Below are 27,109 nucleotides of genomic sequence, written 5' to 3'. Positions count from 1 at the left end.
GGAAAAGAGGGGCAATGAAGCAGGTAGTGGCCACTCCCCCAGCCAGGTCCTGGGCATTTGGCATTCTGAAGATGAAAGAGGTCTTTGCAGAAAGATGCAGCAAGTAAAAACTAGGCAGAGGTGTCCAGGAGAGGGACTGGGGTTAATAAATGGGTCTGTTACAGATGAAATATACTCCTGCAAAGGGAAGAATTGGGAAGAGTGGCCTTTTTTACCTTGTGGAGAGAGACAATAGCATTAGAGGTCAAGCTAGAATTGGGTGTGTCCTGCTCATCCTTAGATGAATAAAGCTATAGGAATGGTACTGCTTCCTAAGGAAGGTATCCATAATCACTGTAGTTTGAGTAGCATTAAAAACTAAAAAGAGCTCTATGTAAAATGAGAGGAGATAGAAACATGTGATCCGAATTGCAGCTTAGAAAATTTAGTGAGCCTGTGATTAAAAAAAAAAAAAATTTTACCCACAACATACCTTTGCCATTTGGTAATTGCTAACTACATGCCAGGTTTACATATGCATATATATAAGTGTATAGATATAAATACATGTATATATGTATATCCTCTAAGCCTTGTAACAACTGAGCAAGATAGATAGTATCCTCATTTTATTAATGAAGAAAACAAGAATTGGAGAGGTTCAATGACTTACCCAAGGCCACACAGCTCTAAGTGACTGAACTAAGATTTGAAGTGTCTCTGACTCTCCACTTCACCACATTTACTTTATAGATGAGCATCACCACCTCCAAGAAACATAAAAAGGCAATTCCTCCAGAATTAAATATATGCCAGTTTATGCTAAGTATTACCTGCTTAATGAGGGGACTCACTGAGTCAAATAATTGAGGTATCATCATTTTAAGTGATAGAGGAATATGGTTGGTAGGGAAACAATTTTTAGAAACTTCAATATACTTCATGACCGGGAGTTAAGTGCAGTTTATTTAGTCTCATCACCAACATAATTTTACCTGGTGCTAATGGATCAATTTATGGAATTTGATCTTTTCCATGACTACACACTGACCAGAATCAAAGAAATACAAATTTGAGAAATCTAGGCCTTTGACCACAAAGGTCCAAAGAGAGGATAAGAGGAAAGAGAGAAAACCCATCTTCACTGCTGGGATATCTCAGTTAAACAGCTAGTTTTCAACAGTATTGGGGGGCTACTATGAGATACCCAGAGAAGAATAAGAAATGAGAAAAATAAGGTAAATTTTGAATAACACATCATAAAATGGAGCAGAAAACTGCAGAGTCATCTATCTGGGACAAATGCCGGAGTCCCAGGCCAAGAGCCCAAGAGTGTAAGCAGTAGATTGGGTTTACTAGGACTAAAGGGAAAGCAGGGATTGGGCAGCCAAGAGACTAGAGCAGAGCCCCACCCTTGGCAGGGAGCCGATGGTGTCCTCACTTGCTGGAGGACTGGGAAATGAGTTCCTCTTTAAGAGCAGCTCCTCCCATTTTGCAATAATCCCCCCTGGAGTGTTGGTTCAGGGAAGCATTTTTTCTTTCAAACTGCCCAAATATCTTGGACAAGACTTAAACCTTCAGAAGAACAGAAGATAAAGAAAAGGTAGAAAAAGAAAAAAAGGATGATACTTAATGATGTGAGAGGGAGGAGAGTGGGATTGGTAAATGGAGAAGGCGCATGCTATATTTATACCAAATATGGCCAAAATGAGAATGACGTATAATTCAAGTAGATATTTTTTATTTTCTGAGAATTAAGGATTATGACTTTTGTCATCCAAATCTACTTCTCTGCATATCTATGTGATTTTGTCTAAAAAGAAAAAAACAGAGAAAAGTAATAGTCAGGTCTAAAGATATTGTCAGGAGTAGGAAAAGATTAGGAAACATAATTTTTTTAGAAGAGAATGGAGGTTGAGGGTAGCAGCTAGTGGGAAGAAGTTGTTTTTAGATAAAGAGACTTGACTTTTCTTTTTAATTGAGAAGGTGAAGAATATTATTAGGGGAGAAAAGAGGGTGACTTCCTGGCATACCAAAACACAGATATAGCCAGACCTTATTCCTCAAGGCTTATGTTAAAGTAGAGAGAAGAAATAAATATGTGTGTATTTATATGTGTGTATGTATAGGCATTTATATACATACACATATTTTTTTTTCCTTCATACATACATAAATGTTTGTGAGTATAAGTGTGTGTATATGTGCTTTAGTGGTGAATCTCCTCTTTCTCCCATTTACTGTCTCTAGTACAGAGTAACTGACAAAAGGCCAAAGGCAAAGAAGACAAATATTTTGCCAGATCACCAGCCTCTTAATTTTGGAGAGTTGACTGAAAACAAAGTGTTTCTTTTGGGAGGAAAAAATATTCTCTTTAGAAATTAAAGAGAAATGCAAAGTATAGTTAGATAACTAAAAAAAAGTTCTGATCTATTTTCTTTTAATATTGCTTTTCTTGGTGCAAAAACAAAGTTGCTTATTAAGCCAAAAAGTGATACCAAAAAAAAAAATCCAAAAATGAGTCTTCAGCAATACTGTTGCTGGAAATGTTCCCTGGGCCCTTGCACAGGCAACCATGGTGAAGAAAGTGGCCATCATTGGAGCTGGCATCAGTGGCTTGGCCTCCATCAGGAGCTGCCTGGAAGAGGGGCTGGAGCCCACCTGCTTTGAGAAGGGCGAAGACGTCGGGGGCCTGTGGAAATTCTCGGTGAGTGGGACGCCACTGCAATAGACTGGGGAGTGAAATGGGAAGTGTGAGAGCACATTGCTTGAACACAGCCTTCCAAACAAGCTGTCGTGGCAGTTACACTCACTCTATGAAACACAACATCAGAAGCAGGTTGGAAAGTAAGTCCCTTACTTACTTCAAAAGTAAATGAGGTAGTGGGCTGGTTAGTCTCTGTGTACAGAGCTCAACTCCAATAAATCATTAATAAGTGAGCCACTTGGGGATAAAATACACGGTCAAATATTGGTTAGGTTTATGTAATGGAATTACATGAGTTATTCATTTAAAAAGCAACGGCTCTTTCCATTCTTTTGTTGGGGTTCTGGAACATCCTCTTAGTGATTCAGACCACAGATTTTAAGATTTCAGGTGCTGACTTTGGTCTTGCCAAAAACACATAATTCATGAGATAGCTACGAGAGGAACCAAAATAGGACACACTGATTTGAAGTTCTTCAATTACTTTTTACTTCTATGCATTTACATTAAGGACTCCGTCAGCAGACATGCTTGTAAGCTGACGTTAAATCACTTCCTAGGTTGTCTGACAAGCATATCATCGGGTGTGCGGGCTGCCTTGTGCCCCCAACTCCCTCAGTGTCTCCAACCTTAGGAATGCTGTCTGGCTAAGCCTACTCCTGTTTTCTTCTTCTTCTTCTGATAAACCATTAACACATATGCAAACATAGGAAGATCATGAACCCTTTTTAAGCCACCATTTCCTTCTCAAATGCAAAATTAGTATTAAACTTTATAACTTAATAAAAGGTTGTATTTAAGGAGACAGTGTTTGTGACAGCTCTTTAAATATTATAAAGATATGAAAATTATTCTTATTAATGTAGATATTTTCTAGGCTGTAAAGAACTCTTCAAACCATGCAGTATCTTTTATAACATTGTGGAGCCCAGCATGTCACTGGAATGTGCTGACAGATCTTCAGATTAGCACACTGATGAATCTTAGGGCTATTTTATTGAGCACTTTCTATATGCCAAACACCATTCCCATTTAATTCAGTCTTTATAATAATCCTATAAGCTAGGTATGAGTTTTTCCCTTTTACAAATGAATCTGAAGCTTAAAAAGAAAAGAAAAAATGATAAATGGCTGGTAAATGGTAAAGACAAGACCTCAATTCAATCTGACTTGTCTCTCCAGCCTGAATTCTTAACCTCTTTTTAAACTACTGGGTGACATTTCAAGTGGCTTATTGAGCAGGCAAGTCTTCTACACAGTGATCTTAACCAAATCCTCATATTCAAACTTACTTTGCGGACTTCCCTGATGGCTCAGTGGTTAAGAATCTACCTGCCAATGCAGGGGACACAGGTTCCAGCCCTGGTCCGGGAAGATCCCACATGCCACAGAACAACAAAGCCCATGTGCCACAACTACTGAGCCTGCGCTCTAGAGCCTGCGAACAACTACTGAGCCCATGTGCCACAACTACTGAAGTCCGTGAGTCTAGAGCCCGTGCTCCGCAACAAGAGAAGCCACTGCAATGAGAAGCCTGCGCACCGAAGCAAAGAGTAGCCCCCACTTGCTGCAAGTAGAGAAAGCCCACGCACAGCAACGAAGACCCAACACAGCCAAAAATAAATAAATATAAATAAATAAATACTTACTTTGCAAAGCATTGCTGAAGAAAGACACTGCTGATATAGCTTTTGAGAGCAGCTGCCTCTCTTGTTATTCAAGGAAGACTTTAAAAATTTGAACCTAGCATCACAGAGTGATAAAACTACGCAGCTGCAAATATGTGCTACTCTTCAAGAAAAAGAAAATTTACCCCAGAGGCTGGAACCTCAAACACAGAAGCTGAAGCCTTGAGACACAAATGCTTATTACCAGGTCTTGAAACCTAATGAAACTTGCCCTGCTGGATTCCAAAATTGCTTGGGACTGGTGACTCCTTTTTTGCTTCCATTTTCTTCCTTTTGGAATGGGAACATTTGTAACTGGTACCCTGTGCCTGTCCCATCACTGTATTTTAGAGGAAGACAACATGTTTCCTTGTTTGGTAGGTCCAGAAATGGAGAATTTTATCCCAGCGTGAATCATACTCAATCTCATTCATACCTGATTTAGATGATGAGATTTAGGACTTTTAAGCTGATGATATATAAGTGAGATTTGGGACTTGATTTGATGCTGCAGTGGATTAAGACTGTGGGGATGTTGGGCTGAAGTGAATGTATTTGGCATGTGGGATAAATGTGAATCCTTAGGGGCCTGACAGTGGACTGTGGTAGGCTTTTCAAACAATGGCACCCTCAAGGATATCAGGTCCTGATTCTAGCACCTGTAAATGTTCCTAATAAACACAAAGGATATTTACAGACATGACTAAATTAAGAATTTTGAGATGATGAGATTATCCTGGATCATCTGGGTGGGCTCAAGATGCCATAACATAAACCCCTAAAATAGAGAGGCAGAGAGAGATTTGACACACAAAGATAGAAAAGAAAATGCGACCTCATCAGAAAGAGAGATTTGAAGATGCTATGTTGTGACCTTGAAGATGGAGAAAGGGGACATTAGCCAAGGAATACAGGTGGCCTCAAGATGCTAAAAGAGCCGAGGAACGCTGGCATCCACCCGAAGCTGGAAGAGACAATGATTCTCCCCTAGAGCCTCTGGAATGAACATGGTCCTGCCAGCACTTTGATTTAGGCCCAGTGATACTGGTTTCCAACTCCTGGTCTCTGGGATCATGAGGGAATAAATTCCTGTTGTTTCAAGCTGTCAAGTCTGTGGTAATTTATTACAATAGCCTCACGAAGCTAATAGAAACTAATATACTTGGTTATTCGGCGTTTCCAAACTATTTCACCTCTGTGAGAGGACTTAAAGATTGCAAATGATATTGTGACTTGCGGTGTTTCTCAAATACATCTGGAGTCTGTAGCAGTATACCTAGAATTCACATCATGGGATTATATTATAAAATCAGGTTAAATTTTGTATTTTCATTATCTTTAGTTTCTAAAGACAGCACTTAACATTCTCTCAACTTTTTTTTCTTTCAGAGAGATCCAAATATTAGCTATGTGTACAAAGGGTAAAGTGCAGATAATTCAAACTTTTGTAGCTGTTTCCTATAGCACTTTCCTATAGCCCTTCTAGTTCTTTCTTCTAACCCCGATCTAAAGGCAAGATGATGTATTTCCCTCACCTGCTCTGATCGCTGAGAAAATAAAGTACGTTGTGACTAGGATGCAGGTCTAGGGGAAAGGTTTTTCTTTCTCAGGAGTCCCCCAAACAATATGTGAGTAAACTGGATTTTGGCCTGAAGTGTCATGAATAAAGTCTGTTTTTTTCTGGTCATACAACCCATTGTTCACTTCCCCTGATTTTTTTCTAGTCTATGTATCTATTTGATCTTTAATATTTAGTCTCTCCTTGTGTTAATTATAATCACTATCAAGCTTCCTAAACTCACCCAAAGCTATGAATTCCTCCACCTCTGCATCCCAAATGCACACTAGCAGAGTCAACAACCCAAGGGAGCAGCAGAAAACTCACGCCATATTTCAAGATCACATTGCTTTCTGATGCAAACTTGGCAATTAATCTACCACTGAATTACTTGTCAAGAACAAGGCCACAGCCACATTGGCTTTTGATGTGATTGGAATATTCTAGTATTATACTAAAAATTTATATTCTACGGGCCTGAAAACTTTGAGTTATATGAGCCCTAATTCTAAATTTCTAGTGCTCAGTGCTTTTCATTATGAACTGGCAACTCTACATAGAGATCTACAGTTTGATCTTTCATCAGAGGGAAAACCATTTCAGATAGAAAACAATGTTAATTTTTTTAAGGAAAGAAATGTTTTTCTTTGGAGCCCCTTTTGGGTATTTTTAAAAATTTTTTAACTTTATTTATTTATTATTTTTGGCAGCATTGGGTCTTTGTCGCAGTGCACGGGCTTCTCATTGCAGTGGCTTCTCTTGTTGTGGAGCACGGGATTTAGGCACATGGGTTTCAGTAGTTGTGGCACGCAGGCTCAGTAGTTGTGGTGCATGGGCTTATTTGCTCCATGGCACATGGGATCTTCCCGGACCAGGGCTCAAACCCGTGTCCCCTGCATTAGCAGGCAGATTCTTAACCACTGTGCCACCTGGGGAGCCCCTATTTTGGGGTTTTTTAATTGGCTCTTTAAATTTGGAAGTGCAATCTGAAGAATTAGACTAATGTTTACTTTGTTGTTTTATTTTTAAGGATCATAGTTTTGGTCAAATAGTAGCTTAACAACTACTGCATCTTGTACTTTGGTCTGTCACTAGTTGATATACAACACTATAAAAAGATGAAATATGCCTTATTTTCAAGTGCCCATGGAACATTTCTAAAACTGACTCAACCAAAAAGCCTCAAAATTTTTGAAAAAATGTATAAATAAAATGAAATTCTCTGTTGCCAATACAATAAAATAGAAATGTATACCAAAATGATGGAAAATACTGCCTCCAGGAAATTTTTAAGTTCTCTCTTAAAGATCTATTGATTAATGTTCTTTTAGAAGTTTGAGCCAATTCAATAAGACAAGCGATTGATAATAAAAAAGAGAAACTGGAAAGGAGGAAAAATATCAGTTACTGTCTATCTGATTTTATACCATGAAGGACATCAATTGGAAAATGGTTGCAAAAAATAAGATAATACAATGAGGTTGGAATTACCAGACAAAAATCAATAGTTTATACATGTTTTAGAGTTAGCAAACTGGCTCTTTTTATACTAAAGCTGTTCTGTTTTATTTGATCTATACATTTTTAAAATTTTTAAAATCATGATATTTCACATAAAAATCTAGGGATATATCTTCTTTTGAAAAACAGAAAATCAGGCAACACTGTGTCTCCTCTCACTCTAATACCTGGCCTCTTTTAGGCTAAATTTGAATTCTCTGTTTCACCATATTCATTTTTGACCCATTTCTTATAACTTCCTCTGTATTTATAGAATTTTTTTGATTGGTGCTATGTACAAACAACAATCCCTTAGAATATTTCAATCAAAAGGCACACCCATTTACAAGATTTTCTATCTTCTCTTGTTCATATAGTTACACCGTTCTTTTTGTTTAAGTAAACCTTCATGTTTATATTATTATAACCATGTAAATACTGTTCATTGCTATATTTTCTTTCTTAAATAACTTTTTGTTTTCACTGGAGCTAATAACTGCCTTGTGTCCTTTGTTGGGTTAATTTTATAAATGCTATCTCTAATTCAAACCCCAGGCCATCCCACAGAATTCTCTCAACATGTTTAAACACACAAGGTGTTTCACCAGCTTAATTCTTCTCTCAACTATCTCTTAAAGATACTCTTTCAGATTGTCTTCCTTCTTTTCCCTAGGCTAGCTACACTGCTTTACCCTGGGTAACCCTATTTTCTGGAAACCTTATCTTTCTACTATTGTTTTTATTCTCTCATTTTAGTAGACTATATGAGAGTACATCCTCAGTAGTTTTCTGAAAAGTTATATATGTGAAGTAAAAGATTGTAGACTTTGAATGTCTTAGAGTATCATTATTTGATCCACATTCCCAGTTGATTAGATCTAGTCTTAGCTTTCACCTTTCTTTGGTCTGTTAAGTCAGTTATCACTCATGCATCTATGTTCTACTTTCAAAATATTGTTGCTATTTCCTGTTTGCTTTTACTTTTTTTTCTTTTTTTTCCTTGTGGGTTCATACCTCTGGTATCTTTACAGTAATTTTAGTGGGAAAAGAGTTAAATGCGTCTACATAATCTTTCATGTTTAATCAGAAGTCTGGGTTACTTTAGTAATCAAAAATAAATAAATAAAGCTACTTCCATAAATAACCAAGGTTTGGTTCTTTGTTGAACACTTGCCCCACAAAAAATTTATATTTGAAAATGCAATTTATGACTCTATAGTCATTCTCTTATGAACTTCTTATATCATCAACTTAAAAGAATCAGTCTATAAACATGGGCTCTGAGATATACTATAATACCAAATAGGAACAGTAAGATGTTCATGACATATTTTTGTGTTGTTTTTTTTCTTTTTTAAGCAAGTCACAAATGATGTGGTTAGTTGATGCTGCAACTCCTCTCTCATTAATCATGGCCTTTTCGGAATCCAAGAAAAACTGAAGACCAATCAGCTCAGCATTGCTAGGGGGATTTACTGAATATTATCCTGAAGCAACCAAAGTTGCAAAAGCACCTCAAACCTGTCTCAAAGGTTTGCATCATTTTTATTATATGAAACACCTCCCTTGTTGTTACATTACATAATTTTCCCCGACTTTGGCTTGCTCCAAAACCTTACCTTTGGCCTTGTATTAGTTTTCTATTTCTGCGTAGCAAATTACTGCAAACTTTAGCAGCTCAGAACAACACTTATTTATTACTCTCAGGTGTACAGATCAGAAGTACAGCATAGTTCAGCTAGGTTCTTTGCTTAGGGTTTCACGAGGTCAAAAATAAGCTGCTAGCTGGGCAGGGCCCTTATCTGGAGGCACAAGGGAAGAATCTGCACCCAAGTTCATACAGGGTGGTGACTGAATTCAGTTCCTTGCTGTGGTAAGATTAAGGTCTTTGTTACCTTGCTGGCTGTAAGTTGGGATTCCTCTCAGCTCCTAAAGGCTGCTAGTATCCCTTGGCATATGGCACCCTCCATCTTCAATGCCACGAACAACAAGCTGAATCCTCCTCATACTTTGAGTAATATGATATTTACAGGTTTCACCTAGACTCAGAGGGCAAATGACTGTACAAGGCTGAGGAGCACTAAGGGTCACTCTTAAAATTCTGTCTACCAAATGCCTCATGCTATAAGTTGAGGGAAAGTCATGAAGCATGTCAGCGAACCCTAAAACTCTCACTCTGTCCTGGGAGATCCTCTCCCATTTTCTCCTACGAGTTCTTGATATGTTGCAATGTTTTGTCAGTAAGTAATACTAGACTACTAAGTGTTCAGGTCACTCGTTTATGTCTAGCATAAATAGGACAACAGACAAATGTCCAGAATTACATAGAGAGAAGCATAAAAGCATTCTAAGACACAAGGAGTACCCCCAGTTGGCACAGCTTAATCTCTAGGTCTCTTTTGGATCAATGCTCTGTCTTTCAGGTCCCCTCCTTGCCCCTCAGCTCTTTCCAAAATTGTATCTGGGCTTATGGAGAAGGAGAACTTAAATGACCTTGGGGTAAAGGGAAGCCAAAGTTTCCCAGATTCAAACACAGGTCTTGGGACTGTCCTCTGGCCGCTCTGGTCTCCTGATGTTTCTATTCTATTTGGTTACCATTCACACTCATCCTTCAAGAGGATAAGACAGCAGTTGATGAACCTGGAGACTGTCCTCTCTTAACTTAATCAGGAGCCACTGAATCTCCTTGCTGAATAGACCTCACTTGCCAGGTCCAGTTTTCTCACTGAGTCCCTGACTCAAGTGGTCCACTCTGCATCTCTCCTAAAATGTCGCTTAGCTTCCTCCATGGCAACTCTCTGGTAAACTACGTACTAAGATTCTCAGATAATTTCTGCATCCCTGTTGGGAGCAAGCAGGAACTCCTATGTTTTGTTCAAACTGAATGGGTTCAAGAGAACTAAACTAAACTAAAGTTCTATCTCTTCCTAATCATTGCTACTTGACTTTCCTGTGTCAACCTCCCCCTACCCAGGCTGGTTCAGGGGGAGGCTTTGATATGTATTCTGATATCTTACCAGAATTTCAAATGTGAAAACAAAAGCCCCTCTTCCCTCAGTGTTCCCCTCAATGTTAATTTCAGAATTCCAGAATAAAGCTTAGGACTTAAGTAATCCACCATTACCCCTTTTTCTGCCTCTATTCCCCTTTCTCCTTACCCAGTTCCTTTAAACCAATGTTTTTCAAACTGGAGATTATGACTCATTAATGTACTATGATATAAATTAATGAATCAATCTGCATGTTTAAATGGAATGTATAGAAAGTATGTGTGCAACTCAACTTGTTGAAAATGATTTATGTCATAAAACTTTTGTCCCCACTGTGTGTGTGTTTGTGTGTGTGCACGCACTGGGTTGCAATATAAAATATATTACTAACTATAGGGTATGGGCAAAAACATTTGAAAAACACTGTTCTAAACACAACGAAACTTCTCTCTGCCCTAGGTACATAAGAAAATATCATGATCTAATCCACCAGAACTACCTCATGACGTGCTAAAGGAAATTTTTTTCATTGTGGTAAATAAACCACAATAAAGATCTGCTGTTTAACCATTTTAAAGTGCATATAGTTCTGTGGCATTAAGTTAATTCACATTACTGTGCAATCACACCACCATCCCTCTCCAGAACATTTTTAATCTTCCCAAAGTAAAATAATACAGAAATTAAACAATAACTCTCGATTCCCTCCTCTCCCTGGTCCCAGGCAACCACTGCTCTCAGTCTCTATAAATGTGATCACTCAGGGTACCTCAGCTAAGTGGAATTATACAGTATTTATCTTTTTGTGACTGGCTTATTTCATTTAGCATATGTCCTCAAAGTCAATGCCTATCACAGCATATGTCAGAATTTCCTTTCTTTTTAAGGCTGAATAATACTCCATTGTATGTATATATCACATTTTGTTTGTCCATGCTTATGTGTTGACACACTGAAATCATGCATGGGTGAATTTTGGAAAATATCTATCACTGTATTTAATGGCTAAAAGGAATAAAATTATTCCAGTTACATGTTCTTTAAAGGACATGATGAAATTCAGAATTTGTTTCCCTTAGAAAAGCAAAGATGTTAAGAAAGATGTATTTTTCCACATTCTAAGTTCCTTTGATTATCATCAAATTGTTTAAGTGAAGTTAATTTATGCCTCATCTTATTTCACTTACTTGTGGGTAAAGGCCGACTGAAAATGAGTGCTAATTATTTGGAACTGGCCCTGACTGTGATAAGTATACTCATTCACAAACTCTCTTCCATTTAAAACCATACTTTCACAGGACCATGCCGAGGAAGGCAGGGCCAGCATTTATCGGTCAGTCTTTACCAACTCTTCCAAAGAGATGACATGTTTTCCGGACTTCCCTTTTCCTGATGACTTTCCCAACTTTATGCATAACAGTAAGCTCCAGGAATACATCACTGCGTTTGCCAAAGAAAAGAACCTCCTGAGATACATTCAACTTAAGGTAAGATGTTATCAAGAAATTAATTCGGGGCATTGCTGTGAGGAATTTTCTTTTTATTAGTAGATTCCCATTAGTTCTTTCAGTGTCTCTTTCTTACTTGTCAACGTTTTTAACAATGTGGCTTCTCTGACCCTAGATTTAGAGAATACACATTCTTCTCAAGAATATGTAGGAGATTTACAAAACTTGACCACATTCCATTAACTTAAGAACTCTTTTTTCCTAAACAATTTATGGGTCAAAAAAGAAAATGCAATGGAAGTTTTAAAATATTTAGAGCTGAACGATAATTTAAATTCTACATATCGGTATTTGTGGGAAGCAGAGAGAGCAAAACTTTCATGAAAATTATAAGCTTAAATACTTATATTAGAAAATAAGCTGGGGCTGGGGCTGCTTTCTCCTTTTAGGCTCTGAAACTCCCCCTCCATCCAGTCTAATTTCTCCACTGGTGAGGAGCCTTCCCAAGGTGTGGGAACCTTTCCTCCTTCACAGCTCCCTCCCCGGGCTGCAGGCACGATCCTGATTCCTAAGGTTTTTCAGGTAATCCTTACACACACTAAAATTTGAGAAGAACTTATGCTGTGAATACAGACAACATCTTTCATTTTAAGACAATAATGTTAAAAATAAAATGGCTAATGAAATACATTAGGAAATGTTGTTACTGCAAAAATTATTGGCCACCAGATTATTTACTACATGTGCTACATGCCTCTTGTAAACTATGATTCAATTCACTGTCATAGCTCCGAAAGGAATCACTCTTCTACTGCAGAAAATACTGGTCATACACAAGGAACCATGTGGGGATAAAAAACATATAGACCATTTAATGTTTTGAATTATTCTGAAGAAATTTTGAATTTGTAATATGTACCTTCATAATGAATTATTTTTCCTAAGACACTATTAAAGATTTTTTTCATCCTATTTGATCAAGTTGGTGCCAAACCTACCTGTTAGCATAGAAAAGAAGAAGGCTATCTTTCTGTGTTTCTCTTAGACACTTGTATCCAGTGTAAATAAATGTCCTGATTTCTCAGTCACTGGCCAATGGGACGTTATCACTGAAAAGGATGGTAAAAAAGAATCAGCAGTCTTTGATGCTGTAATGATTTGTTCTGGACATCATGTGTACCCCAACCTACCAAAAGAGTCCTTTCAAGGTAAGGCCAAAATTTAGGGTGCCATCTACAAATCTGACATGAATGAATAACCTTGATAATGTCTTTCTTACATATATAAAAGTACAATTTATAAAAGTACACATTAAATTAAAATATGCTTCCACTGTATCTAACATACCTGGTGTGCTAAAATTCCAGATTACTGCAACTATATTCACCCACAAGATCTGTTATAGCAGTTTTTTAAATGAAAATCAAATGATTCATATGTTTCCCACTTTTCACTCAGGTCTACAACTTTTTAAAGGCAAATGCTTCCACAGCTGGGACTATAAAGAACCAGGAATATTCAAGGGGAAGCGAGTCCTGGTGATTGGCCTGGGGAATTCGGGCTGTGATATTGCCTCAGAACTCAGCCACACAGCTGAACAGGTACGCCTCCCAGATACTAAGGGAGTTCTTTAAAGGGACAGACACACCATTTGAAAGGTGTGATAACGAAACGGGAGAAGAGCAGGGTGCTTGATCGGAAGACTAAGTAGTGTTTCATATAGCTCAACTTCCCTGGTAACTTGTGAAATTTTAAATAGCTTGTATGGCAAAGGCAGAACATCAGCAAGGAGTGATGTTGCCATTCAACAATCTGCTTCTTTGGGACATTTAGTGTCTAACATGTGTCCAGTAAATTCCTCCGAAACTAATGGGATCATTTTGGGATCATCAGATAAGCACTAGAAGAAATATGACTAGAATTCAGTTATTGGTCATCAACACCAGAGAAGATTTGATTAAGATATGAAAATTTGCCTGGAGGAGTATAACAGAGTGTTGACCCTAAGATGTAGATTATAATGCAGGGAGTTTATTTGGGAGAGCTCTCTGGATGAATACCTCTGAGGGAAGGGAAAGAAGTTTTCCTTTACTTACTCTGAAGCTAGGATAGTCCTTTAGAATTGTCTCTAGTTGAAGTGAGAGGCTGGGCCTTTATATCCTTCCATTAACCAGTCACTGAATGCAGGGAATCCAAAAAGAGTATAAGTTACCAAACTAACTGCCAAAGAGGGCTGACAGCTGAGGGATGCCTTCTGGCAACACTCCCAGAAGCTGTTATAATAACTCCATTCCTAAAGGCAGATCTGGGGGATATATCACAATATCCAGTACAAATGGTCACCACTTTAATGGTTGAAATGGTGTTTTTTAAGGTCATCGTCAGCTCCAGAAGTGGCTCCTGGGTGATGAGCCGGGTCTGGCATGGTGGCTATCCATGGGACATGATGTTTATCACTCGATTTGAAACCTTCCTCAACAACAACTTACCAACAGTCATCTCTGACTGGTGGTACGTCAAGCAAATGAATGCAAGATTCAAGCATGAGAACTATGGCTTGATGCCTTTAAATGGGTAAAGTAGAGTTAAACATGATATGCCTGCTAATTTTTATTTCAGTGTCAACAACCCTAATGTGTGTTGTAACCCCCAAACAAATCAAAGTGAAGTAATCACCTCTCACTTTTCAGAGGATAAAGAATTGCAAAAGTTAGGGGTATTTTCCTATTCACAATCCTCCTTACCAGATTTGCACAGCTGCGAAGTTTTATAATATCGATACCTCAGGAATTAGTCCCTAGAGTTATGATAATAGTAGTCAACATGTTTTAAGCCCTTAATACATGTCAGAGTCTCGGACACGCATTATCTCCCTTTATTCTCACAACAACTATGAGGATGGCTCTGTTATAATCTTCATTTCAGAGATGAGAAAACTGTGGTTCAATGTAGTTAACTTTACCAAAGCCGCACAGCCAGGAAGTTAAAGCCATGTCCAGATTTGCTGACTCTAGAGTCTCTCACTCTTAGCCACCTTGCTCTACTGCCTCTTTCTTAATGACAAAGTTAAGCAAAGCAGAACTTTCCCTGTGCTTCGCTCTCAACACCTGCCCCTTAATGGAGCCCTCGCACTGAACTATGGCCACAATGTTTACATCTTCAGTCTCCTCCTCACTCTCTCCTATAACATCCCCCAAGCCAGTCACATGATAAGAAATTACTTTGACGTGGGTGAAAAACCCAAGTTATAAGCTGTTTACATCAAAGCTAATTCATTAATTCAACAAATATTTATTAAGCATTTATTATGTGCCAGGGCCTGTGTTAAATCCCGTGGATATAGCAGTGAACAAACACATAAAATCCCTGTCCCACATTCTAGTAGTGGGAAACAGACAATAAACAAATAGCAGAAAATCATACGATGACATGTATCAGGGAGGAAAAACAAAGCAAGCAAGGGTAACAGGGAGTGCCATCAGGACAATTTTAAACACTCCATAGGGGAGGTCTCACTGAGAAAACTTTTAAGCAAATTCCTGAAAGAGATGAGAAAATGAGCCATGAGGATATCTGGAGAACAGTATTCTGGACAATGGGAACAGCTAGGACATCACCTCTTCAGGGGTATGACTGGTATGTTCAACAAACTACAATGAGCTTCTCTTCCTGGAGAAGAGGGCTCAGGAGAGTAGCAGGAAATGAAACCAGAGACATCAAAATAGCCAGTTGATGTTGGGTCCTGTAGGCCACTGTAAGGAGTCTGGCCTTTACTCTGCAATTGCAGTGGGAAGGAATTGCAGGCATCTGAGTAAACTGAAGACAAGATCTAAGTTAATTTGAAGAGACCACTTTGGCTTTTATGGTCATCACTCATTATAGATGGGTGGGTCAAGGAAGGAAGTGGAAACACTGGGTAAGAGGCTATTGTCAAAGAGTGTTATTCCTATGTTTTCCTCTAAGAGTTTACGTTCTCTGATATAAATCACAACAAGATCTTTTTTGACCCACCTCCTAAAGAAATGGAAATAAAAACAAAAATAAACAAATGGAACCTAATGAAAATTAAAACCTTTTGCACAGCAAAGGAAACTATAAACAAGATGAAAAGACAACCTTCAGAATGTGAGAAAATATTTGCAAATGAATCAATGGACAAAGGATTAATCTCCAAAATATATAAACAGTTCATGCAGCTCAGTATTAAAAAAGCAAACAACCCAATCAAAAAATAGGCAGAAGACCTAAATAGTCGTTTCTCCAAAGAAGACATACAGTTGGCCAAGAGACACATGAAAAGATGCTCAACATCACTAATTATTAGAGAAATGCAAATCAAAACTGCAATGAGGTATCACCTCACACCAGTTAGAAGGGGCATCACCAGAAAATCTACAAACAACAAATGCTGGAGAGGGTGTGGAGAAAAGGGAATCCTCTTACACTGTTGGTGGGAATGTAAATTGATACAACCACTATGGAGAACAGTATGGAGGTTCCTTAAAAAACTAAAAATAGAATTACCATATGACACAGCAATCCCACTACCTGGGCATATACCCAGAGAAAACCATAATTCAAGAAGACACATGCATCCCAATGTTCGTTGCAGCACTATTTACAATAGCCAGGTGATAGAAGCAACCTAAATGCCCATCGACAGGCAAATGGATAAAGAAGATGTGGTACATATATACAATGGAATATTACTCAGCCATAAAAAGGAAGGAAACTGGGCCATTTGTAGAGACGTGGATGGAACTAGAGACTGTCATACAGAGTGAAAGTCAGAAAAGAGAAAAACAAATATCGTATATGAACACATATATGTGGAATCTAGAAAAATGGTACAGATGAACCGGTTTGCAAGGCAGAAATAGAGACACAGATGTAGAGAACGAATGTATGGAAGCAGGGGTGGTGGTGGTGGTGGTGGAATGACTTGGGAGATTGGGATTGACATGTATACACTAATATGTATAAAACAGATAACTAATAAGAACCTGCTGTATAAAAAATATATATTTAAAAAAAGAGGCTATTGTCAAACATCCAGATGAGAGGGGTTAGGTGGCTTGAACTAGGATCGTCAGTGCTCAGAAGTGGTCAGATTTTGGATACAGTTTGAAGGTAAACCCAAACAGCATTTTCTGTTAGATTGAATAACAGATGTGAAAGCAAAAAAAGGGTCAAGGATGTCTTCCAGACTTTCGATCTGAGCAAGAGGGCAAGGATGGAGGTGACATCTATTGAGACGTGAAAAACCATGGGAGAAGCGGAAATTTAGTTTTAAACGTATCAAAGTTGGAATGTCTATTTGACATTCGCACAGAAAAACGTGGAAACGCAGTGGGATACACAAGACAGAAGAGACATTCAAACCATAAGTTTAAAATGTGAACTGAAACAACAACAACAAAAATGTGGACTGGTCAGAATATAGATAGTACTTAAAGAAATGAAAACTAGATGACGTCTCTTGAAGAATGAATGGAGATGGAGAAGACAAAAGGTATGAGGGCTGAGTCCTGGGGCACATCATCATTTAGAGGTCAGGAAGAGGAGAAGAATTCAGCAGGAGACACTGAGAAAGAATAGCGAGGTAGGTAGAAAGGAATCGAGAGTGAGTGATGACCTGAAAGCAAAATGAAGACAGTGTTTCATGGAGGAGGACACCATCAAGTGTGTCAAATGCTGCTAATAAGTTGAGTAAAGTGAGGAGTAAGAGTAGACCATGGGATCTGGCAGCTTGAAGATCCTGGTGGCCTTGACAAAAGAAGTTTCAACACGGCAGTGGGTTTAAGATAAATGGCAGGTAATTCGAGCAGTTGAATCCAGCCTTTTTCCAATTAGCATTCCAACCAATCTCATTGTCTGGCTCAGTTTCCTCCCCAGTGGAGTCTACCTATGGCTCTCTCACAGCTCTCACCGTCCTATAAGAACAAAGTCTTTTCCTTCAACACTATTCAGTTCACCCCTAACTTCAGATTTATGTGTACTCACTAGAGATGTTACTGAATAAAAAGTAATCAGAAGTTCTCTCTTTCCAGATTTCCAGTGGCCTCTTCCTGCTCCTGGCCTTATTTAAATTCCTAGATGCTCCCTCCCTCACCTGACTTGTGCCTTTGTCTGCACAGGGCTCACACTTCACATATTATGGTAGAACCTGACTGCAGTCTTCCCACCTTTAGCCTCCTTCCACCTATTTGATCTTATTTACATCACGATGACCACTTTGGAGTATGCTATGTTAAGAATAATGTCTAACATTTCGAGCACTATGTATGTGCTACAAACTATGCCAAATTCTTTATACTACTTAGGTCTCCCAATGACCTGTGGTAGGTATAACTTTATTGCCACTCCAGATGAGAAAGATGAGGCAAGAGAAATTAAGAAAACTTAATTTGATCAAGGTTCACAGTTGATAAGTAGCAAAGAAAAAAATTTAAAGACCCAGGTACTCTGACTTTAAGAGTTTTTCCTGATATAGGTTTTAACAGGGGGAAGGGCCTGGGTGCTTATTCTGGGATTTAGAGAGAGCTCTGTGGAAGAGAAGAGAAAGATCACAGGAAATAGAGAAGGGATCAGCAAAAAAAACAATTTCTCTTACTCCACAATGTTACCATACATCAGTTTTGTTCTTCAACCATATTGGTGACACTCCATGGCACATTAAAAAATCTCGAGTCGTTTTCTCCTTCCTTACTAATTAACTATTAACAATCATTAATTAATTATTATGGACCAATAAAAGAAACAGGAAATGTTACTGTTCTAATGGTCATCTCTGTTTTCCATACAGCACCCTGAGGAAAGAGCCCGTGTTCAATGATGAGCTCCCGGCTCGCATTCTATGTGGCACTGTGACCGTTAAGCCAAATGTGAAGGAGTTTACAGAGACTTCAGCCATTTTTGAGGATGGGACAGTGTTTGAGGCCATTGACTGTGTCATCTTTGCAACAGGCTATAGTTACGCCTACCCCTTCCTTGATGACTCCATCATTAAGAGCAGAGACAACGAGGTCACCTTATTTAAAGGCATCTTCCCACCTTCACTGGAGAAGCCAACCATGGCAGTGATTGGCCTTGTCCAGTCCCTTGGAGCTGTCATCCCCACAACTGACCTGCAGTCTCGCTGGGCAGTACGAGTAATAAAGGGTAAGTAGACAAAGAAGCTCATTGATGGGAAAGATGGAAGCCAATGAGAATGGCTTTGAGTCTTTGTGAAAACAATAATCCTAATAACAAGGGACAAATCCTAGGTCCCATCCAGTTTCCAGAATCTATAATTCTACATTTTTTAGTATTATATTTTATAAACAATTAAAAATATATTACATTGGATTGTCATAAACAATAGTACAAGGTATTATTCAAGGAGTAGTTTGTGATTAATAACTCCTTAGAACTGTTAATTACCCAAGACCTTTCATTAAACTTGAGAACACCAGAGACTCTCATCTTAAATGCATGACAACTTTATAAAATTAAGATTTCAAAACTCAATAGAATGACATTTCTTGAAAGGGTAATAAAAGATGTTTCAAAGCCAATATCCAGCCAACTTTAAACATCCACAGTCATGAAAAAAAATTATCATTGCTATAGAGGAAGTGGATTTCCTGCTCTATTTTCTTCCCTGCCACGGATCATTAGAAGCAGAAAGCACTTGGTGTGGTAGACAGTCCGTCTCTAAGGAATACTAAATTCCTGTATTTTAAAAAGAAAAAGGAAACAACAAACTTGATTGGGGCCAAGTAAAGAAGGCAGGCAGCATCATCCAGCCCTAGGCACTGGGATCAGATTCACACTAGCTTTAAATGCAGTCGTGGGCCAATTCAGATAATAAGACCAAACAGGGCCATTGTTAAAGAACAAATAGAGATGTCAAAGTTTAGTGTGCAAAGTCTAGTTGGTCTTAAAGTATGAAAATTATGGATAAGGAATCTTAGCTGGTCTGCTTCCTTTGAAGCCACATCTAAGGCTTCCAGTCCTACCTGACTTGCTGGGGTTTAAATGTTCTTTTATACTGGTGGTTGGAACCTGCAACTACATAGCCTGCATCATTGCCCACCACCAGGCTACTATCCACATCATTACAGTCCTTTATATCAGTGATCTCTCTGAATCTCCTTCACTCCCCGGTCCCCAAGCAGAGATGTGTTGCAGGATGATGTTACTCCAGTGAGGCAGCAGCCAGGAAGGTGAGGGCATGAAATTCTACTTAGAAAGAGCTAGGCTCAGGGTCCAGGTTCAAAGAGACTGGCATTAAAATGTGGGACACTTACTCTCTGTGTGGACAAGAGTTGTAACCTGGGCTCTGAAGAAAGGAGAAAAGCAGATACCCAATCAACAGAGAACTGATGCACAAGGCAAAGACTCAGTCTTGGGGGAAATGGAAGATAAGGCAAACAATCCAATTTGGGGGAACCAGGGTACCAGGACAGAGGGGTCAGCTACAAGCAGCCCAATGGCAATAGCTGGTGGGCTATAGAATATAGCCTCTTCTCCATCCCTCCTCCTGCCCAAGGACAGAATGAGTTCCAAGGTTTGAAACAAGGCCATGTCTACAGACTGTTCACATGACCCTGTCTATAAGGATTTCAGGAATAGGGAGTTAGGCAAGTCATTGTAGGTCTTGAGCAATCAGAGCTAGGCTGGGAATTCTGGTTCCAGGTGATCCCAGAATTGCCAAAGAAACCACACAAATTTGAAGCATCTGGGTACAAAAGTTTGGGTCTAGATTTCAGAGAATTCTGTAAATTGATGCCAGAAAGAGCCTGAAATCTTGGGGCAACCCCAACTCAGATTTGGTCTCCTGGGACTTCCCTATATCCTTGGTGACTTATGGACAGCACATATCCTCAGTCTCATTCAGGAGCTATTGGCTTTTCAGAGAGAACCCTGCGGCTTCACTAAATTCTCTATCTTATCTGCTGGAAATTCCCTTTCCTGGCAAAGCAAGATAACTTCCTATGAAGATTTTTTTTCTTAAATCTTAAAAAAGAGATGCCTATTTACCTTTGGCTACAATTTATTAGATAACATACTTAAAAATAAAGCTGAGAGATTAGAATATATAATCTAATATTTTGAAACTGATTTTTTAAATCCGATAACTGGTTTAAGTGCAAAGATACAAAGATAAAAGATTATTTGGGTAATGGCTTTTAATTATTGTGACGAGTATCATCACTGAGAAGACTGGGAATGACCTGTATGTTTGTCTCAAAATTTTATTTTGCTAGACAGTGACAAAAAATTTGGAAATACTAATGTGATTCATAACTCACTATTAAAAAGGAAACATTGCAAGCTGGTCCTGTGCCAGACTTATTTAACTATTATCATGTCTTTCCCTTTTTATAGGAACTTGCACTTTGCCTTCTGTCAAGGACATGATGAATGACATTGATGAAAAAATGGGGAAAAAGCTCAAATGGTAAGAGCAGCTATTGTAAAGGGGATGTAGAATTTTCATAGAAAAAGCAGAATTTGTGAATACTTGGGACTGTTTTAGTTTTAAATGGCCCTGAGTGAGGTCATTACGTTGACAGCTATGAGCTAAATTCAGCCATTCAACAAATATTTATATCCAGGATCTATTTTGCACCTGATACCCCACTAAATCCTGTTTTAACCCTCCATAGCTCCTGCAATATGTCATAGAAAGGAAACCCAGAAAGATTAGAAGTTAGAGGAGTTTGGGAACATGTGGATGTGGACTTCAATTTTCTAGCCCATAAATCCTCTAAGATGTAAAGGATGCCTTCCAACAGATGGCTCTAATAAAATGAGAACTAGTCAGAAGAACCGGGCTCCAGTCCTACCTCTGTCACTAATTAGCTCAGTGGCCATGAAGTAATAACCTCACTTGAGCAAGAGACAATTTACCTACTTGTAAATGTGAATAAAAATGCCTTTCTCAGCTGCCTTGCCGTGTTGTGCAATGTCCAAATGAGATCAGTATGAAAGTCCTTTAGTAACAACTACGAAGTACAGGATAATGAGCAATAGTCCCCTTTCCAACACAAAGGATAGATGCTGATTCCCATGGATTAAAAGGTGTGAGGCATTTTCCCTGTTCTTGTTCCTATACAAAGCGTGGATGACCACAGTCTTGTTTCCTCTCCCGCCCCTAGGTTTGGCAAAAGCAATACCATACAGACGGATTATATCATTTATATGGATGAACTTGCCTCCTTCATTGGGGCAAAGCCCAACATCCCATGGCTGTTTCTCACAGATCCAAAGTTGGCCTTGGAGGTTTACTTTGGCCCTTGCAGCTCGTATCAGTTTAGGCTGGTGGGCCCGGGGAAGTGGCCAGGAGCCAGAAATGCCATCCTGACCCAGTGGGACCGGACATTGAAACCCACGACGACAAGAATTGTTGGGAGTCCTCTGAAGCCTTGCTTATTTTGCAGTTGGTTCAGGCCCATTCTTATTTCTGTTCTGTCAATTGCTGCTTTCCTTGTGTTGTTCTAATCATCATTCCATCTAGGATTCTGAAAGTTACTAACGCTACCCGGGAAGAAACTTTGCTATTTAAAAATTAGGAATTGCACACCTCCTACTTTCCTATTTAGCAGGCATTAGTCAGTAAGACAGTACTATTTCTAGGCCTTTAAATAAGCCCCTGTAAGAATCATGTCATGATCTAAAGAACATTAATCAGTTCTCTTCAGGTTCCACTAACATTTCATAATTCCATAACATTTCCATAACATTTCATAATTAGATATATCCTCTTTATCTCTAACCTAAATCATCTCCTGAAACATTTGACATGATTCCTTTTCTCCTTAAACAATGTTTGAAATATGTATTTCAAATCGAAACAAAGAACAGATTAAGCAGAGTAGCTGCAATATGATAGTCCCAGCCTACTTCTACAAACTTTTTGCAGGATCAAGGGGAGAATTTGGCTATTATATTCTATTTCTGTCCTCCAGGCGATTCCTCCTGTCCCCTGGCCAAGAAACATAGCATGGAGACCCCATTTATAATGAAAGTTAGCAAGAAGTAACTCATTTTATTTAGATTCTCAATAAGGAACCAACTTTCCAACATGCAGCAGCAAAATAATGACAACAATAACAATAATAATGAGTAGAACACCAAATATACCTTTTAACTGAACGGACAGTCTTTTAAAAAATTAAATATTTAGCCAAAGCTATGACCCAAGCCTAATAAAACCTGATACAGATCATATAAAATTATATACCCTTATAGAATGGGGTGCCAGAATAAATCTAAAATTTTATTTTTTAAAGTATTATTACATGTTACAGTTAAATTTTGATAGCTAAAGATTTTCAAGTTTGACATTATGGAGCAGATAAAATAATCTGTCAGCATCACCAGCCACCAGAGGGCTCTGCATGTTGTTAAACTCCATATTTCTTACTACACCTTCATTTCTTTTTTTTTTTCCAAACAGACTTTATTTAAAAAAAAAATCTTGTGTGCTATACTTGGTTATAAAGGGACAGTCACAAATTTGGGGGGAAATACCATTTTATCTTTCTTATTCATTATTCCTTTCTCTATTATGCTTCTTTAGACAAAATACTCCTTACAAAATCCTGGAATCCATATTCCTTACGAAATACTTACAAAATTTCTAACTGAAGCCATTAGAGCAACAAGAGAAGGAGGAGATCACATTTTTCTCTAACACTTTCTTCTTTTCTTTTTTTTTAAAATTCTCTTGATATTTTAATCTTTGGAGCTAAGATTTATTATGGATGTTGTTGTAGACAACTTTAAATCGTTCCCTTCTCCTAATTGTTTAAGGTAGCAAAATAATAGTCTGCTTTTAAGGTCTTCTCACAGATGTGAAGTATTCCCAAATATTCCCAAGTGAAACAGAACTTTTCTTGAAGCCCTGTGGCCCACATGGAATCAAGTAAACAAATTAAATACAGCACATAAAATTTATTTTGTTTCATGTTATAAATGCTAGTATGCAAAATAAATTGACGATTAAAATTGATATGATACAGTTTCTTTTATTCTTCCTCATATGATTCTTTAAGTTTTTGTAAACATTAATTGGCTCATTAATAGTTTTCCTAAACTATTGTAGCCAACATACTCTCTTAATAGTCCTATTAACATCTATCTATTCCCATACTAGACTGAACTATTATCAATGTCTTAATTACTTTGGTACATAACAGTAGTTCTCAATCATTCAATTCCACAAGTTATTCTGATAAGACTAAATATGTGTGTGTGTGTGTGTGTGTATTTCTATTGACACACAATTTGAACATATGAGGCACAAAAGATTTCTCTCACTCTCAGTTTCATCTAGAAATTCTTACCAGTTCTTAAAAGTGCATAGTCAGATATTAAAAATAAAAGCAAATAAAATTTTTTTTGTACAGCTGTCATAGCTATGCTGATTAGATATGAAGCTGACCTGCAGGATCACAGGATTATTGGCCACACCCGCTTTCTGCAACGGGAGGAAGGACCTTGAAATGGATTTCGGCAATTCAGCCATTCAGAGGTTTCCAGATTCTGAAGCCAAGTAGCAGTTTTTAGCCAAATGCTGAGACCAAAGTCAGTCTTCAGTGTATTTACCTACCAATCTTCTTCACTTCCCCTTTTCCTTCCTGTCTTCTTCCTCTTTATCTTCCTCTTCTTTCTTCTCTGTTACTGTTCTTACTTCTTTTTTTCTTTCTCTAACTTCTTCATCTTCCCTCTTCCCCTTCCTTCTTCCTTTTTCCTTTTCCTTCAGCAGAAACGATTGGAGGCAGGAGTATTCACTTTGAAGGACTCTTGGATCTTCTGGGATGGTGTTCCACATGCTAACCACAAACTGTCTTCCAAGAAGTGAGCATGCTCCCCTAGACACAACCATGCTACATGCTGTGATGAAGATGCTGAGTTAGATATGGTCCCTGTCTTCATTCAGGTACAGTCTGGTATGTAACAGAGAACTGAAAAAAAAATAAAAATCTAACTTTGCCTTGAGCAAGCAAAAACTTCTAATTTTTTGTTGAAATCCAGCCTCTGTGTTCTCAGTTGCCCAAGATTTTCAGAAATTGCTAGCATCTGCTATGTTAGAGTTTAATTAAAGTATTGAAGCTTAATTAATATTCAGAATAACCCTTTAACACAGGTCTTATCACCAGGGCTTCTCAGAAGTCAAGAGAAGCCTGAGACTTTTTTCTATCAGAACAATTTTTTAAATGAAGAAATGTCAAAAATATTATAAAAACTGTAATTTATTTTAAAAGTTTATATAGGACAAACTAAAACTTTAAAGCAAAAGATATGACATAATATTACATATATATTCACAAGATAATTATAGGTTTTATTACAAAAATAGGAATTCATAATACCCTAGCTGTACCCTAAGACACAGCTGCAAATTCAATGTTTTAAGATAGAAAACATCTTTCAGTTCTATCATTGTGAATCTCATTTGGAGACAACATCAAAAGAATAAATGTGAGGTCCTTTATGAATATGAGTCTTCGGCCCAGTGGTCTCTCTGATGGCCCTTCTGATCAAGATCTTAAAAGTCAATAGTCCTCAACACAATCCAATGCAATGTCCCCCTTTTAATAGTATTTTACAATGCTCTATTTACAGTCCTGAAGTGAAATTTATAGACAATATAACCTACATACACATATAAAAAATATATCTTAACCACTGTAGCCCCATTGTAATGTTTAGGACCTCTTTGGGTTTTTTACCTACAAATACACAACCACTGGGTTTCAAAAGTTGCTTGAAATATTGGACAAATCATTGTATAGGACTTAACAGGGTACCTAATGTCTAGTACTCCCCAATCATGCAACAACAGAAACTGCCCCTGCAAATTTCAAAAATGTCCTAAATGGAGTGAAATCACCCCTAATAAGAATCATTATAAAATGGTTGAAAAATCTGAGTCTTAGAGATTATAATCCAGGATTACACACTCATCCAGAAAGGGCACAGTTCAAATCCAAAGCCACATCTCATGACATCTAATCCAGTACATTTTTTTCAGAATGTCACAACTGCTCCTAATTTGGAATGGATTTCAAGGTGACATCTGACCTTATTGTGTCTGTCCAAGATCTGTTGATCTTTGAGACCCAGAAATCATGCATCACATAGTTCCCTTCAGTACAAATAATATACAAATCATAGGCCAACTTACCAACACTGATAAATGATATTAGTTCTGTATAACAAGCTCTTTGTGTTGACATCCAAAAGTGATGAGGAATGGTTCTAAATTCCTTTATTTGAACCATTTGTATAACCACTTCTAAATTTTCTAGGTTTACATATATCACTGCCTACTTGATATATTTTCTTGCATGTGGATAGGCATCTCAAACATGTAGTTTTAACTACTAAATTTCACTCTTCATTTTCCCCACCACCAACACACCCATGTATACCCCAAATTGTTTCTTCCTCAGCCTTACTCATCCTGGTAATAAGATGTCTAAATATTCAGTTTCTCAAGCCAAAAACCCAGGCATGATCCTTGATTCCTTTCTTTGTCTCAGGTATTAGTTTGCTAGGGCTGCCTAACATTTCAATTTCTATGTAGCAGCAAAGGTGATCTTTCTCAAACACAAATAGAATCTTGTCACCCCCAAGATTAAATCCCTACAATGGTGAGCCATTGCAATTAGAATAAAATTAAAGTCCCATCATGACCTACAAGATCCTGCTCTACCTTCAACCCCATCTGATACATTTTTCCGCCCTTCTGTATTCCCACCAGACTGGCTTTCTTTTAGACTAAATTCATTCCCAACTGAGAACAGTTACATTTGCTGTCGCTCTGCTTGAAATGCTTTATCTCAAGATCTCTGCATACTGACATTTTCTTATGGTATTCAGATCTCAATTGACATAGGACAATCTCAGGAAAAAAAAAAAAACGCCTTTCCTGGCCACCCAATTTACATCAGCATAACCCTCTTTCAAACCATCCTGTTTTATTTCCTCCTTGGCGCTTCTTTTTTCTGAAATCATCTTATTCTTTTTTTTTTTACTTGTTTCTTATCTATCTTCCTCTTTCTCACTCCCAGCTACAATATGAACATAAATCCCACCTGTTTTATTCTCCACTGTATTCTCAGTGCCTTCACTGTGTCTGGTACTAGTGGATACTCTAAATTAGTAAATAAATTTGCATGTGTATTCACTACACTTCATAAAAACATGCATTTTCATACATTCTTAATATATATTTATTCAGTAAAATTCTTTAACATGTTCCC

At 38.0% G+C, this 27,109-nt stretch overlaps 1 protein-coding gene across 2 annotated transcripts; it reads left to right on the top strand.

Moving 5' to 3' along the window:
* Positions 1 to 874: 874 nt before the first annotated feature.
* FMO3 (flavin containing dimethylaniline monoxygenase 3) lies at positions 875 to 27,109 on the top strand. Of its 2 annotated transcripts, XM_022560063.2 has the most exons (9): positions 875 to 1,582; positions 2,549 to 2,686; positions 11,700 to 11,888; positions 12,895 to 13,057; positions 13,308 to 13,450; positions 14,224 to 14,423; positions 18,655 to 19,010; positions 21,222 to 21,294; positions 21,995 to 27,109. In XM_022560063.2, exons 2-9 carry the CDS (start codon positions 2,555 to 2,557, stop codon positions 22,335 to 22,337), a joined length of 1,599 nt encoding a protein of 532 aa, XP_022415771.1. In that variant the 5' UTR covers positions 875 to 1,582; positions 2,549 to 2,554; the 3' UTR covers positions 22,338 to 27,109. The 2 variants fall into 2 exon arrangements, with proteins under 2 accessions (XP_022415771.1, XP_030615684.1); XM_030759824.2 differs by lacking the exons at positions 875 to 1,582; positions 2,549 to 2,686 and adding an exon at positions 7,930 to 8,943.

This window comes from Delphinapterus leucas, chromosome 1 (assembly GCF_059928025.1).
Source record: "Delphinapterus leucas isolate spDelLeu-1000000601 "Yukka" chromosome 1, BTC_Dleu_Yukka2, whole genome shotgun sequence".
NCBI classification, from domain to species: Eukaryota; Metazoa; Chordata; class Mammalia; order Artiodactyla; family Monodontidae; genus Delphinapterus; species Delphinapterus leucas.
This window is presented reverse-complemented; position numbering and strand designations above follow the sequence as displayed.